The sequence below is a fragment of the Manacus vitellinus genome, unplaced genomic scaffold, assembly GCF_001715985.3.
Source record: "Manacus vitellinus isolate BGI_N305 unplaced genomic scaffold, ASM171598v3 scaffold_3_pilon, whole genome shotgun sequence".
Taxonomy (NCBI): domain Eukaryota; kingdom Metazoa; phylum Chordata; class Aves; order Passeriformes; family Pipridae; genus Manacus; species Manacus vitellinus.
The window spans coordinates 22,914,266-22,931,198 of NW_021940535.1; the positions used below are offsets into that span (position 1 = coordinate 22,914,266).

The window sequence follows — 16,933 nt, forward strand, 5'->3', positions numbered from 1 at the left end:
GCAAAGTAGATATCAAGATAGATTTTTTAGTATATAACTTCACATCTCAGGCTCAAGAATAAGACAGAATGATTATGATATGTCACATCCGGCACCTTGTTTTTTGCAACAAAAAGAAACAAAAAATCCCCCACATGTAACTGATCCTATGACTCTACAATATTAATTTTCTAATTAGAATTAGAAATAATTTGTAATAAAACTTCTTTCCAATAATTTGTGTTCATCTAAAACCACAGTCCTGCAAACATGTCTATTATACGTCCATTAGTCTGCAGAGGTTTGGTTCCTTTTGGCCTCAGATATTCTTTTTGACCTACAGTAAAATCACTGGAAGTTATACTGAGAGATATTAGTAGAGACACTGAGTTTTTCTGAATGCCAAGGTCAGTTACTTCCATTAAAATCAAAAGCTTCTGGGTATCCCCTACCTCTCTATTCAAACACTTAACTCTTTTAAGCAGCTCTCCAGCACTGTTGCCAAGTTTGTGATGTCCTCTCTCTCAGTGCTCAGGGTACAGTGAGTAGATTGGCCAACCGAGCTGATTGTTAGACGCTTATATTTATTTATTTGCACTAAGTAATTGGCACAGTTACCTGTGGAGCAGAATATGGCTGTGACACTACAGCAGACTAGCATATGACACTTAAATTACCTACCTACTGTGCTCATCCCCTTTTGCTGTGATTACCTCCCTACCACACTCACAACTAATCAAATTAACGGTTACATCCATCTGTTCTGAACCAAAATCCGTGGCATTGTGTTAGGGGGAGATCAAGCTCAAGACCTGCCTCTTGCTCAGTCCTTGCATCCACCTGTGGTGTTCCACACTGACCTCCCCTCAGCTTTCTATTACAGTGATATCCTGTGTGAGAGGCTGGTGAGATGAACTTTAATTGAGAAATTAATGTACAGCAGGAGGGCAAGAAAGAGAAAGGAATCCATGTGAAAGTAGGAATCTTACAGCTGTTTGTCACAGAGAGATGTGAAATTGGTAGTCATTATGCTCTTCTGCATCGAGACAAAGAGTTGCTAAATTAAACAATTTTTAAAGAGACAGAGAGCCAGAAAAGGAGCTTCCCTTCTCTGTCCCCAGCCTCTGTCAGCCTGTTCCTAAAGAAAAATTTTAATTTTTGCTACAAAAGCAAATGCAAGACTATAGTCAACTATCTGATAGAACTAGGTGGCTGTTACCAATTTCTCCAGTGATGTACTGTTGTAAACAGAAAAATAAACAGCTCACTACTGTAAAAAATTACAAGGCTGTAAATCCACCAGGGGATTGTGGTGAAATCATAAACTGTAAGAGGAGAGCTCAAGTGGCCTTACACAGTCACCACAATGCAGCAATGGAATTATTGCACTATAACTCAAAATTTACTTAGTTCTTACATTCAAGAACAAGGAACTAAGATTTAAATCGATGTCCTGCACAGACTGCCCAAGTTTGCTCTTCTCCTCCTGCACTTTCTGCCTCTTACTCTTTTACTGCACTGGCACAACACACAGCTCTCATTGCTCCTGGCACTTCCTTTACAGTGCAGCAACTGCCACCAGAACTCCTTTGCTATTGGGACTAAAACCCCTTGATTTTGTCTCTTAAGAAAATTAGTGTGAGGTTCAGGGAACTGAGTAGCAAATGAACTGACTTGGCATTTGATAAGGATTTTGAGGAACAGCGTCTTACTAAAAGTTTCTGATGTCTAAACCAATACATAATTAAAGAGTGACTCTTCCAGGCCATTTCCAGGCCATCCCAGAAATGTTGGACACTACTGGTAACTCCTGGAAGGACCAATAAAGGTTCTTTACTCATAGTTTAGACAACGCTCTCAGGCACATGGCGTGACTTGGGGTGTCCTGTGCAGGGCCAGCAGTTGGACTCGATGATCCTAATGGGTACCTTCCATCTCAGCATATTCTATGATTCTACGATAAATTAGGGACCCCTGTGCAACAGTTTCAAAATATTCTCTTTCAAAATGAAGTGAGGTTGCACACAGCCATTTTAGTATATATTGGCCTCAAATCAACACAGCAATTAAACCTGAGTAATCCTGGTGTTTCCCTCTAGATTCTTTCATTTAAAAATGGCATATCCCATCCTGCATGGGGATAGATTTGTCCTGTCAGTGCTTTTATTTTTGCATGTATGTCTTCATGAGCTTTCCTCATTCAACTGCCCTGAGATACCACAATGAGCTGCAGAACAGCCAATGCATGGGTTCCAGTACTCACTTGTACCTTATCATTCCAAGTCGTCCCATTAGAAACTTTCTGATCCCATAGTCACACCACAGGGATCAGATCTTCACAAGCATCTGTCCTTTATATTTCAGATTAATAATAAATATATATATATATATATATAAATTGAGATGGAGGAAAAGTAGGGTAAAAAAGTGACTTTTTTTTCACAAGCCCATAAAAATGTCAATGCTAAAGCAGCCAAGCTGTCCAGCAATATCCAGTAGCAAGTTTCAAAGAAAGCTGCATAAGACCTGCAATAATCAGACAACTGTCTGCATTGTAATCTTGTCTGTTTTCTGTCAAATTGGTTCCTCTTTTCCCAAGACCTATTTCAGCCAGCTGAGAAGACCTGGCAGGAGGCTTGCTCAATGGCTTCCTGCCTTCTTGGATAGTCCTCATTTCTTTCCCAGGTGAGATGACAGCAGAGACATCTGTCAAGCCTTTTTCTGGCTCCAGCTTATTTGGTCAACATCAACAAAAGCTGGAAGAAGCTGGCAGGCCTCTGGAGCTGGCAAGAAGCATCAGGTGGCCTGGTTTGTCAGAGATGACCACATCTCTGACACTGGCACTGGAAGATGCATGCCTGAAATGAGTCAGAAGTTTCCCCCACTTCTCCCCAGGCTCATGTTGGTGGGTTGGGGACCTTTAGAGATAGAATTGTGAATTATTATTTCTCTGCAAGCTTCAAAAGTAATTTCCAGCCATTGACCATGGCCCCAGCATGGTGGCTGTGTTGCCTCACATTCCTTCTCACTTTTCCTCAACATAATCAGAGAATCACAGAATACGTCAAGCTGGAAAGGATCCACAAGGATCATTGAGTCCAACTCCTGGCCCTGCACAGGACCATCCCCAAGAGTCACACTATGTGCCTGACAGTGTTGTCCAAATGCTTTCTGAACTCTGTCAGGCTTGGTGCTGTGACCACTTCCCTGGAGAGCCTATTCCAGTGTCTAACCACCCTCTGGGAGAAAAACCTCTTTCTAATATCCGACCTAAATCTCCCCTAACACAATTTCAGGCCATTCCCTCTGGCCCTATCACTGGTCATCAGAGAGAAGAGATCAGGGTCTACTGCTCCTCTTCCCCTCACGAAGAAGCTGAAGACTGCAATGAAGTCTCCCCTCAGTCTCCTCTTCTCCAGGCTGAACAGACCAAGTGACCTCAGCCGCTCCTCCTACAGTTTCCCCTCAAGACCCTTCACCATCTTCGTTGACCTCCTTTGGATGCTCTATAGGAGCTGAATATCTTTCCTATATTGCAGTGCCCAAAACTGCACACGATATTCAAAGTGAGGCCGTCCCAGTGCAGAGCAGAGCGAGATAATCCCCTCCCTCAACCGGCTGGTGATGCTTTGCCTGATGCCCCCCAGGACAGGGTTGGCCCTCCTTGCTGCCAGAGCACTGCTGACTCGTATTCACCTTGCCATTGACCAGGACCTCCATGTCCCTTCCCATGGCACTGCTTTCCAGCATCTCATTACCCCATCTGTACATACACCCAGGGTTGCCCCATCCCAGGTGCAGAATCTGGCCCTTCCCTGTGTTAAACTCTGTATGTTTGGTGATTTCCCAGTCCTCTAATTTGATGAGGTCTCTCTGCAGGGCCTCCCTACCTTTGAGGGAGTCAACAGCTCCTCCCAGTTTTGTGTCATCTGCAAACTTGCTTAATATCCCTTCCAGTCCTGCGTCCAAGTCACTTATGAAGTTGTTGAAGAGCACAGGATGTAAGATGGAGCCCTGTGGAACCCCACTAGTGACAGGTCTCCAGTCTGATGTTACCCCATTATTACTGTTACCCTCTGTGTTCAATCCATGAGCCAATTGCTCACCCACCACATGATGTGTTTATCCAACTGTGTGCTGGACATTTTGTCCAGAAGGATCCTGTGAGAGACAGTATTGAAAGCTTTACTGAAATCCAAAAAATTACATTACTGGCTTCCCTTCATCAACTAGGTAGGTCACCTTGTCATAAAAGGAAATCAGGTTTGATAAGCAGGACTTCCCTCTCATGAAGCTGTGCTGGCTGTGATCAATAACTGTCTCGTATTTTAGGTGTTTTTCAATATCTCCCAGAATAATCTTTTCCATAACTTTACCAGGCACTGAAGTGAGACTGACAGGCCTGTAGTGTTCAGGGTCCTCCTTCTTGCCCTTCTTGAAAAATGGGACAACATTCACCAGCTTTCAATCAGCTGGGACCTCTCTGGACTCCCAAGACCGCTCAAAAATCATCGAGAGAGACTTTGCAATGACATCAGTCAGCTCTTTGAGGATTCTTGGATGAACCCCATTAGGTCTCATAGATTCGTAGGGATCCAGCTGGAGCAGCAGATCCCACACAATTTCAGGGAGATGTTACAAGCCTCGTGGTTAACACTCAACATGAAGTTCGGTGATGGCACTGTCAGCTCCTTCACCACCACATGCAAAGTCCAGGACTTCCAATGAATTATTACTTTCTATTCCAGAATACTGTCTAACATCAATATCGTAAAACAGCAAGAATGAGAAGAACATATTTTTCTCTCCCTTTTTCCCTTTAAAAGCTAGATGAGAGAGAGAGGTTTTATTTTAAATAATCTGGACCTGCTTCTCCAGCTTTATCAGTAAAATGCTTGCAGCCTTTTTCTCTCCCCAGGGATGTTTTCCCTTAATTTTTTCCTTTCCTAAATTGCTTACATTTTTTTCCTACAGTGAAAATCAGACCCCACACCACACAATTCAGCTAACCTAAGAGCTTAATCTTCAAACTCCTCAGAGTTTATACACAAGGCATAGAGGAACTATTAAATGAGCACAATACTTCTAGAAAAAAAAACATTCTGAAAAGGGGGAGAACAAAGAATGAAGGTATTTGAATCTATAACTAACACAGATTCCAAAGTGAAAAAGTAAAGGGAGAACATGGAATAATTAATCTATTAAGAGTCCTTTGGTTAATAGTTAATTCAAATAAAATCTACTAATGATTTTTTAAAGTCCTGAAGGAGTTTTTAAGACATAATTTATTGTTGTATTTTTTTCTCATGCACTTTCCATTGCTGCCTGTGGACTGTAGCTTTAATCAGATTTCTTGTTCTTGTAAGACTTTATGAAGTCTTTCTTGATTTGCAGCCAACCAAAGCACTTTTAATAATATATGGTAAAAGGGTTTAATTTTTAATAGGCAAGAATGGGCAAGAGCTGCTACATGCTGTAGTAGATTGGTAAGGACAGTATTACACTCTGCAGAGTAGTTAGTAAAAAAGAACGTATTTATATCTCAAATGTTATTGAAAACATGTTTATTTTATTACTAGCACCAATGTATAATTGAAGAACCTGTCGAATCTGGAATTATTGTTCACACCTTATTTACCAAGAAGACAAAGTCATTTTCAGCTTGTTACCATAATAACTCAAGCCTCTCATTGTTTTCTGTCTCTCATGGTGTTCTGCTGCTCCAAAAGCTTAAAGAAAGAAAAGAAAAAAAAAGGTGAAGTTACACATCTGTATCCTGGATTCAGCTAATCAAGGTGGAAAATATCTTCAAAAGTTGGTGACTGATTCCTAGGGGTTAACATTAAAATAAGATTATTTGTACCTTGGTATTTGTATGCATTTGTCCTCTGTTTATTACTACCCAGCTAACAGGAAAGCTTAGAGCTACATATAGGTGAAAATGTGGTTTAAAATGGTTTCATAAATGTTATTTTTCCATACCAACCTATAGTACACAAAGAAGGGGGCTTTCATAGTAGAGTGAATTCCCCTATTCTTCTAAAAAATCCCAATAGCTGAGCTAATGCCTCATTAATAAAGATAGAAATTATCACTGTGTCCTCAGTAATTGTACTGATGTTGAGGCTTTATACCCGTGGTATTTCAGCAGAGTCATTTCTGATTTAGTTCTGGTTTCCTAATGAAATGAGACAAATCTGTTTCTCTGTCCATAAGTGTGTGTCTGTCAGTCACCCTTGATAACTCTCAAGTCTAGAAGCCAAGTTCAGTAAAATTTGGCAGGAATAGACACGCTGCTCATGCAGACATCCTACAGTAAGGTTAATAGTTACTGGACCCCAGAGAATATACATTGTCATTAAATCTTCAATCAAAAAGTCATGGGAAACTGAGCTTCACTGGTTCCTCTGATCACAGAAATATTTATTACCAGTATGAAAGGGACATCCAGCCTACATCTGTAAACAGTGTCAGGATACTGAGTGGAATGAAGGTATATTTATCTGCTTAGAGTCATATATATTCAGGGCAAATGCACCTTGCATTGTGCACCAGAACCGAAGCACAACAGAACAAAGCCAGCAAAACCCACTTCATGCCATAGGAATGGGTGAAAAATGAATAGAATTGCTTGCCAATGAAAAAAAATTATACATTTTTAAATCTTCTTTCTTCAAAATGAGCCATAGGATAGGCCATAGAATACATAATGGCAAAATGAATATATTATGAATGATTTATCATTATGGAAATGCACATATGCTTATTGGTGGCATGAGTCATATAACATGCAGTTTTCACACAATGTGTTGTTAATAATGGATAAGGATTTATCAGTATATTCTTATATAAAGAAAGAGTAATATTAAAACTTGTTCTTTTACTGGAATCAAATAACTGCGCTGGAGTTGCTTATGAAATTGAGCTACTTTTGCCATTAGTACTAATTCTATTTTAATGTCAAATTTTTTAAGTAGATATCCATCAACTTGTGAAAAATCAGAGCCACCTTATTGTTGTACTACTTAGCCAAAATGCTCCTACATACGTGCCAAAATGTGCCTACTTACACTAAATAAAGAGTCAAATGTGCCAAATGTGCTTACCTACACTAAATGTAAAGACAAAAAGAAGCAAACGTTACCTTGCCCTAGTTTGTAGCATGCACTTGCGAGAAAACTCTTAAAATTAGCCCTACCTGTGAGGCCTGTTTCACATGTAGATGGCAGGGCTCATTTCTATTGAACTGGGGAATTTTGAAAACAGAAGTCCAGTTATGGTCAGGTCCTCTGAAGAGCTTGGCTGATGAGTGATGTAAGACAGCAAGACAAAACAAATGTAGGACCAGAGGCTAAGAACTCGAAAATTGTTTTCAGCTGTACTCAGAGCCCTTTCCCCTCTATATGCCTTAATCAGACCCTTTGTGGATCAAGCTGGAGCAATTCGAGAATAAACAGCCCACTTCTCCAACACAATGTGCCTCCAATAAATGTGTCTTCCCTCTGCAAATTAATAATTTTAATAGATCGTGCCAGGATGCCTCAGCTGCCTCAGTTGGAAGTTAGCTAGGCCAGTTTAGGCTGCTACTGAAGACGGCTTAAATATAGCAGAATTTTCAGTCACATTGATGAAGAGTGCTCACGTTATCCATTCTAGTACTTGAGCACTAGGTTCTTCCTCATGAAAGATAATGAACAATCATTGTAACTGCTTGACTTGAAGTTTCCAAGGAGTTCCTGGCAAATTAAAGGCAAATTAATTCATAAGAAAGTATAGGGACATACAATTCCCTGACTGTCTGGCATGAAAAATACCTGAAAACTTCACTTTATGTTGATTAGAAAATCAACATACATAGGAGGTAAACTGAATGTCAAGAAAGCCTGATTTGGCTTAGACAACATCAATACATTTTCCTGTTCTGTCTAGGGAAAACAAAATTTGTATTTGTGCCAAAAAAATGCAGAAGAGTTTTTGGATCTTGCCAATTCCATTTAATTTAGAAAGCAAATATCTTCACACAGTTAATTGAGAGACCATCGATCAAGGTTCATAAACCAGCAGCTAGATAAAAGGAAGGCCCAGTGGTAAATGACCACGTTAGATAGATATCAGAGCATGAATTGCATTCATTATTGTCTTTATTGTAGCTATAAAGAAAAGGAACTTGAAAAATCCATCTGTTCCCACAGATGGAAGCCCCCAGACATGAGGCTCCAGAGAGCCAGGAACCCACATTCAGCCCTTGGTGAAAAGAGGCAGTTGCTGCCCAACATAATAAGGACATGGGTCCATTGGAGTGGGTCCAGAGGAGGGCCACAAAGATGATCAGAGGGCTGGAGCACCTCTCCTATGGGGACTGAGAGGGATGGGTTTGTTCAGCCTGGAGAAGAGAAGGCTCTGGGAAGACCTTAGAGTACCTTCCAGTAACTTAAGGAGGCCTACAAGAGAACTGGAGAGGGACTTTTTACAAGGGCCTGTAGTGATAAGACAAGTGATAGGAATGGATTTAAACTTAAGAAGTGAATTTGGATCAGATATAAGGAAGAAATTCTTCACTATGAGGGTGGTGAGTCACTGAAACAGGTTGCCAATAAAAGTTGTGGAAGTCCATCCCCTGAAGTGTTCAAAGCCAACTTGGATGGGACTTGCAGCAACCTAATGTAGTGGAAGGTGTCTCTGACTATGGCATGGGGGGTTGGAACTAGATGATCTTTAAGGTCCCTTCCAACCCCCAAAAAATCTATGATTTCTATGATGTTTGAACCCAACCTTTTCTGCTGTCAGCCAGGGCCAGAAAGATTGCACACAGCAAAGAAACAAAGAGGAGATTACGTAAATAGTATGTACAACAACAAGGGAAAGTGGCATACAAAAGTCAGTGACTGATCAAAATTCATTCTTTTCTCACAGGGGCTTCTAATTAGCTTGCTGATACCATTCTCATCTATTTTAACAATTTGATGGTCTCCTGTCACATAAAAAATGAGCAGAATCTTTCACACCCCTCCACCTGGTGAAGTTCATCTATGAGAAACTGTTCCCTTTTCACTTTTAAATCTGTCAGTGGGATTTCCCTCTGAAGGCTGTTTATGGCTTTCAGGATCTCAGTTTCAGGGAATCTAAGGTAGAACTGGCTCCATGCACGCATCCATAAAAACAGCCACCTTAATTCTAAAATGAGGTTACTTGCGACTTCTTCAGCTTCATTGTCCAGCAAAGACAGTAGCATACTGTCAATTGATAAACAGCCCATACTATCCATGATGGCCACAGCATAAAACAAGGTCTCTTGAGACAATGTTTCCTGTGCTGCATGGAACAGACATTTTACAACCCTGGTGATAAATTGCAAAATAACATGTCTAGAATCCAGTTTCCAGTGTGAGTATTTATCACAAGTAATCAGGTTTCCTCCATATGTAGCTGATTTTAAGTATTAACTTAAATCAGTTAAAGAATTTAAGAATAACAAATGGAAGAACAACACAATATTTTTTTTTTATGTTAGTCTGGCTCACCAGCCCATGTAGCAACTGATTCAATGTGAACTTTAAGGGTACATTTAGTGTTCTGGGACAGAACATGCATGAGCAGTCCAGTGTTTTCACTGCATGCGACAAAGTGCAGATGCCTTTTTAAAAAATACTATTGGAAATATAACCTAAAGAATATAGATGTAACATAACCTTTGAAAGTTCTAAAACTTTAACTGATGGGCAGAGTTTCAAAAGCATGTGTCTAATCCATTCTGAATGCAAATTAACCTGTCCAATTTAGAGCATAGACTCTATGCACGCAAATAGATCACATTGACGCATAACATCTCTTATGACCTGATCAACAACTTAGATAGCACTTAATTTCAATGGGCCAAATGTCCCTAGCTCTACGTAAGTATATAAATGAGCATTCTATGATCCAAAAGGATCATTTAAGCAGAAAAATATTTACATGGAGAAAGCTTCCTTTCATAGTCCTTCTGAAGACACTGATACAAAAGAAAGAAACAAGGTGATTTTGTCTACTGGTGATGAAGCATTGTGACTATTGTATATCCTTACTGTTGTTGCTTAATTAGCTAATTAAGACATACTTCAGCAGAAGAAAACATTTGTAAGGTCAGCGTATCCCTAATAAGAAGTTATGTTGTTTAAAAAGCTTCACAAAAGAAATTCTGAACATACTTCAAATATATTCAAATTGGTTCCCTAATTAATATTAAGAATTGGAGCTTTAGAGACTGATGTAATAGCAAAAAAAAAAAAAATTGTTTTCTGATTATATAAAAAGATGGAAGTTTTCTGTACAGATTCTGGGCTCTCTAAATAACCTTAACCTGAGAAAAATGAAAGTAATTTCAACCAAGAAGTTTATTCTGTTTGCTTTAGCTACAGTGGTCTTTCTAACATCAACTAGTATGTGCCTAAGTGAACCAATGAAGTCCAGTCTGGAGAGCAGAGAAGACGATGATAAATATTACGAGGTAAGATCTGTATTACTATGACATTATTTGGGGGAACTGTGGATCAGATCCTGAGAATATTGGACTTTTTGGCAGAGGCTCTCCTAACTTCATTGTGCAGCATTCAGCATTACAGCACTAGCAGTATGAAAAAACCTTGCTGAAAGAATTTTCAGGAAGTTCATTCACTTGGACATATATACCACGTAAATCAATTCATGTTTCAATTTTCTTGCAATACAGATTTGCGATTAGTCTGAGATTTTTTCTGAAATGATTCTTACACAGTGGGGTCTCAATTAATATTCCTGTCAGGCACTTTATGCACATAATATAACAGATAGATTATTAATCCAAAATTAATAAAGGCATGCTTGTAATACTCAAAGAATAATAATAAACAGAGAACATTTTAAGTCTAATATAGTTAATGGTCTTAACATTTTACTCTGGAATTGACCATAAAAATTTCTTTGCACGGTTGCACATTTATTATGTCTCAATAGATGCCAAATGAAATTTGCACACTTCATCTGCATTATTTTTCATATCTGCCCTGCAAATACTCCCCAGGAAATGAAAGCCAACCTGTCTTTTTGACTTATCATCATTGGTATAATAAACATTCTTCAAACCAAAATACAATTTCAATTGTGCTAGTGAAATCCTCTGGTCTTCAGCTTACTGTCTTTTACACACTTCTAGAAAGGGTGTGCAGGTGCAATCAGAGGGATAGTTTGTTTAATGTTTTAATCATGAAGTATGAACTGGAATGGCTCATTCCCCTTCTCTGCCAGTAACTGGGAAGTCATCAAAGAGGGGCAAGGAATTGAAGTTAGGTTAAGTGGCATTTGTGTCTTTTAACTGAAATTTAAAACCATATTTGTACATATTTGCTGTTAAGGCTTGGAAACTTATTTTTGTAACAAAAGTGCCTGATTTTCAATATGCCCAGGGAAGAATACTCCTCTATAAGAAGGGTCATGCTGTTACAGCTATTTTTCAGGCAACAGCTACCCTTTACATCATGACACAGGTAATGTGGAGTTTAGCAAACACAGCTAAAAAGCATTACACATTCAAAAAAAAAAAAGAAGACTGTTACCCATCAGCTTTCTAAGGTGAGATGAAAATGAAGGCTTTGTGTGACTGGTAGCTGGAGTAATGCCCTATAAAATGATACTATTCTTTTTTAAATTATTTGTCTTTAGATTAAAGATATTTTGGAAGAAATGCAGAGGAGTCTCAATTTTGAAGAAATGGAAGACTGGGCATCAAAAAATACCATGAACCCTTTTACTCTAAACAAGATGCCAAATTCAGTTGCTAATTTACCTCTTAGATTTGGAAGGAATTATCCAGAAGAAAGAAGCATTAAACCATTTGCTAATTTGCCCCTGAGATTTGGAAGAGCTTTTGGAGACAACATACCTAATCATGCTCCAAAGGTATCACACAGGCTTGGGAGATCTCCACTTGTTAGAAGTTCCAGTCAATCACTTCTAAATTTGCCACAGAGATTTGGGAAGTCACTGACTGTCAATCAGGAATCTGAACCAGGTAATACTACACAGTGTTCACGCCATATATTAAAATGCATGTTAAATCATAGGTTAGTGATGATCAAATACAGCTAGAATTCCTCAAGGAATATTCCTAAACATTTCAATGTAAGTTTGATTTGCAAAAAGAAAGATTTGCAGTTCATCACATCAAAAAGTTTCATCAAAAGAATGAATAAAGAATCTCTTCATAAAATCTTTTCTAATGAAAAGTCACCAAATAGCCAAATCTGAAAATACTCATATGACAGGATAACGTTTGCTGCTTTTTTAGATCAGGTTCCATTTTGAAAATTTATAGCTTTGGTGAAAAAAATTCAAAATCATTAAAATATCCCATTTCAGCACTATAAAATGACAAACTTACCTAAAAATTACTCTTCCATTTTCTAAATGTATGCAAATTAGAGTTAAAAAAAGAGACAAAATACCAAGCTGAATAGCAGCATTTTGAAAATGTTTTTTTCTCACTCAAGCTATTTTTTTCCCAGATTGTCTTACAGCGATAATATTTGGAATTTTGATTGTTCATTCCAAGTTAAGATGAAAAATTTTTTTTTGACTTCTTAGAATTTTTTTCAGGATAGGAAAGCTATTTCCTGCCCATTACTAAGAATAATTGAAACCAGCTCTTCAATAACCATCCTTCTTATCAGAATTGTTGCCTTGTTGGAACTGTCCATTTGTCTTGTAACCAAGTTTCATTTGGCTACCCCTGACTTGCATCTGACACATGTGTAGAGTAGAAGTTCAGGCCAGGAAACACAATTAATAAATCAGAAGCCAAAATTTTTACTTATTTAATTTGATTCCTTTCATTCCTTTCTCACTGTCTCACCTAATTAGAAGAGATTTTGTTTTATTTGTCTTCTATTTTTAGGGATATGAATTCTAAGAGTCACAATAATACTGGGATGAAATTATGAAGATGAAATCTGAAAGACTTGGAAAAGCTGCAATGTGTGTTCAAAACCAGAAGTCATGAAAAGGAAACGTGAACCTAAATGTAAACCTGTCTTCATGTTATGAATAATATATTAATTATGTACAAACTTTTGACATATAAGGCAATGATAATTGTAGTGATTATTGTAGTACTTTACTTCAGTGGCAGTGTAATATAAATTCTATTTACTTCTGTGTAACTCATATCCTGTTGGTTGTAAAACCTAATTTCAGAACAATGGCTGTATAATTCAAAGCATTTTAAGCAAAAGAAGCATAGTATGAATAAAGATGCATGGTTCAAATAAAAAGAAACCTACAATGTGAATAACAAACAGAAGCAGGATCAAAATCACCAGTAGCCTAAACAAAATCAAGTAAAATGTTGAGAAAGCACTTTTCCTGTTGTTTATGGGTCATGTTAGATATAAATCTCAAAGACAACATGTCTCTGGTAGGTGGCTCCAACATCTCTTCTCCTGCTCACCAGCTAGTCCAGCTTTAAATTGATATTAGAATCACACACACATATGGGTCCCTTCATCAGCAGCCATTCAATGCTCAGTCTCTTCAATAGCTTGTATCCAGACAATATATCTCTCCAGTTCCTCCCCCTAGACCTGCATGTCAAGCAGACCACTCACTCAACTCACTCAACTCACCAACTAGCCCGGCTTGAGATTTACTAGCAGATCATACACGCATATGTTCACAGTGTCCATGCACACTCATATAGGAAAACATTCAATTATTGAGTTTAACAAGGACATGAGACCAGGAACAGGACATAGCCTGACTAAAATTACTGGTAGCAGCTTGACTGCATGCAGTCAGTCTCTTTTATCCCTCCTCTTCTCCATTTTCCTATGCTCGTTCTCCCTCCTTCTGTCTTGATCCCTTCCTGTAACTGTCTTTTGTGCTCCCCTAAACATCCCAAAACAAGACTAGCACTTTCCCACATCCTTTACAACATCCCATAATAAGTTTTATAAGATCCTACAAGCCCTCTCAAATATCTCATTGTTTTGCACTTTCCCATGAGATCCATGATACCAGATACAGAGCTCTGGCTGAACCTCCTCAAGTCATTGAGTGGTTCCTCTAGAGTCCCATAAGCAGTGATCTAAGAGTTCTGCTCTTTGTTACAGTTTTGTTATCTCCTCTTGCTCAAGGTATCTAAGAGTTTAATTTATTACTTCTCCTGTCTCTTGTCTTACTTAGTCTTTTGTGCTGAATAACCAGTAACCAGATATCCTTACATTCCACATATCTTTAGAGAAACTTGGAAAAAAAACCTAATCAAATTGATCAGATAAATTCATAGTTGGGACAGCGCTTGAGTTGCCATTCCTCTACAAAGTTAATGAGGCTACTTGAAACACAACACTATTTGTTCAACCTATAACTGGTCTAATTCAACCCAAAGGAATCAGACCACTGTCCTGAGAATATCTATTCTCTCTACTCACTCATACTCAAAATAACAAAGAGATCTAAACAGATTAAAAACAATGCGATTGCATCTTTTGAATGAAAGAATCCAAAACCAATCCCTGGGCTTCTCTCTAAGCCTCAGAAAGCACTTTACCTAACAAGGTCTGGCAAAAGACCTGTTTTGCAGTATAACATTTTGGTACTACGGACAAGTCCATGATGAAGGACACTGATCAACAGATTGTTGATCAGTGAAAGTCCAAGACACAGGCTAAAAACCTGCCACAACAACAGGTGTTATTCTTTCTTGAGTCAGGAAAACTGGGATCTTTTAAGTGATTTACAGTCAAACGAACAGCGGAAGGAAATGCCCGGAACTTTGAGCTGTGTTTCTGGTCCTGCAAACCTCACTGCACATCATGTGAACCAAGAGTAAATAAGGTTTGTGAGAATCCCTGAGCAGCAATAGAAGCTGCCTTTTTAAGGCACATATCACCTAGCAATAGGGAAAGGGTACACATCAATTGGCATTAATGATGGCTGCTATGGGAGGAAAGCAGAAGCCCAAACATTGGCCCAGCAGCAAGTACAATCAGGTGGCCCTCTTATTGCAAACTTCACAGCATGGATACAGGAGATGGCTGTTGATTTATTTTCCCTCAGCAGAAGAACAGCCAGGTGAAAACTACATAAAGGAGGAATTATGCTATGCTGTGCAAAATTTGTTTGGCTTGAGAGTATGTGAGTCAAGAAAACAATCACTGGATAGTGCAATGGATGAAGAAGTGGCACAACAGGCAACACACATTGGTCTAGTTATCACTCACCAGATTATTTATTATCCATATATAAATATTATTCATGAATTGTGAAAAAGCAAGGAAAGGACTCGAGTAAATCAATTGACAGACAATTGATGCTTACTGGCATGAATTCCAGTAGGGTTCAGGTGCTCCCAGCCTTCCTTGCCATACAAGTAATATTTATGTCTATTATTAAAGTCTCCATGCAAAACCACCAGGCTTATTTTAGATTCTGACTTAAACTTATAGAGAGGACAGCTGACAATCTACTGATTAATTTATAAGTCCAAGGGCTCATCATGTGGTCGATTTCAATACATCATTTGGATAGATTTAGTAGAATGTAAATTGACACTTTCTGTTTACCCTCAGAAGGAGCCAGACTTGGGAACCTGGCATTTGAAATCTGTCAATCTTAAATTCCCTTCAACTGCTTTTGCAACTGCCTTTTGCATTTTCTTCAAAATATTACAACTGGGCTAGCCTTAGCAATCACAGACCACTAGAAACTTTCAAACTCTAAACAGGACATTTTAAAAATTGCCTCAGGTTTAAGAGCAGCTACAAGCAGGAATTGGTAATACTTTCTTTAGTGACAGCCACTAAAGTACATCTAGCGCAGATGCGTGGACAACCACAGACATCTGATTTGCATTTGTGCTGCTCTCCTGATCACATAAAGTGTAGAAGGGCTTCAGCTAGTGCCACTCAGATCTTTCGTAGCACAGAGTATGGATGAGAAAAATCTGTGCATTAAGAGAGAAGAGAGAGGCTTATGGTATCCTTATGTGTATTTTATCTCAAGAACAACAGACAGTGTCAAATAAGTTTTTTTCTTCTTTTCATATCTATGTACATTTATCCTATACAACAATTCGCCAAAAGGTCAGTCCTATGGCCTTACTCAGAACTGTATCCAATTAAAATTTTGGTGAAAACCAACAAAAAATGGGTGTCTCTTACAGCTGCCATCCAAATTATTCACTTAGAGGCCTAAAGTTAACTGGTGAAATAAATATTCTAGACAGGCTTTCAGAAAACTTAAACAACTTTGTAGGCTACCATGGTATTTGTAATATTAGAAAAGTATATGGCTATAATAGTTTTCTAAAAACAGAAGGTATTAAATGCTATTAAAGTTCATTCCATCCCTTTATGACCATCCTCCAACCTGCTGAGAGTGCATAAGGTGAAGGGAAAACCAGAAGGTTGTTTCCTTTTTTTACAGGTCTTAAAGAAGGAGTCAGGTGATTAAAACAGAGATAGGTCAGAAAAATTCTGCACAAGAAAATTAAGTTCACTAAATCTCAAATTTTCAGAAGCACCCAAGTACTACTTTGTCTCACATAGCAGCACCTTGGCAGACAATTACTTCTTTTAAGGCCCTGCTTTCAACAGGAGGTTGGACCACATGATCTTCAGAGGGCCCTTTTAACCCAAACATACAGTTCTTCAGGCTTGGGAAATGTAAGACTAAGACAAAACACTTCACAAAGGAATCTTTATTTCCTTATATACCTTTATAACTTTGATCCCAAGTCCCTTACCAACTGTAGGTCACCTGCAACAACAGAAGGTTTCCTAGCCAATAGCAATAATGGCACAGCTAGGCAGGAGCATTTAACAGTTCTCATTTTCTGGAATATGCTGACTACTTAGCTATTTTCCCCTATTTTGTCATATTTAGGATATTTGTTCTGGGTTTGAAGCATTTGGACCTGGAACACTTCCTATTTGGATGAATT

At 38.6% G+C, this 16,933-nt stretch overlaps 1 protein-coding gene across 2 annotated transcripts in view; it reads left to right on the top strand.

Moving 5' to 3' along the window:
- The window catches only part of NPVF (neuropeptide VF precursor), a 36,142-nt gene extending 23,029 nt beyond the window's left edge, over positions 1–13,113 (top strand). Inside the window, exons 2-4 of one of the 2 annotated variants that reach the window (XM_018075229.2) lie at positions 10,371–10,465; positions 11,656–12,004; positions 12,887–13,113. In XM_018075229.2, coding sequence (XP_017930718.1) covers positions 10,400–10,465; positions 11,656–12,004; positions 12,887–12,894 — 423 coding nt within the window. In that variant the 5' untranslated portion in view covers positions 10,371–10,399 and the 3' untranslated portion in view covers positions 12,895–13,113. Of the gene's footprint in view, positions 1–10,318; positions 10,466–11,655; positions 12,005–12,886 lie in introns of those variants that run through there. The other variant, XM_008920394.2, reaches the window with a different exon arrangement.
- The last annotated feature ends 3,820 nt before the right edge of the window (positions 13,114–16,933 follow it).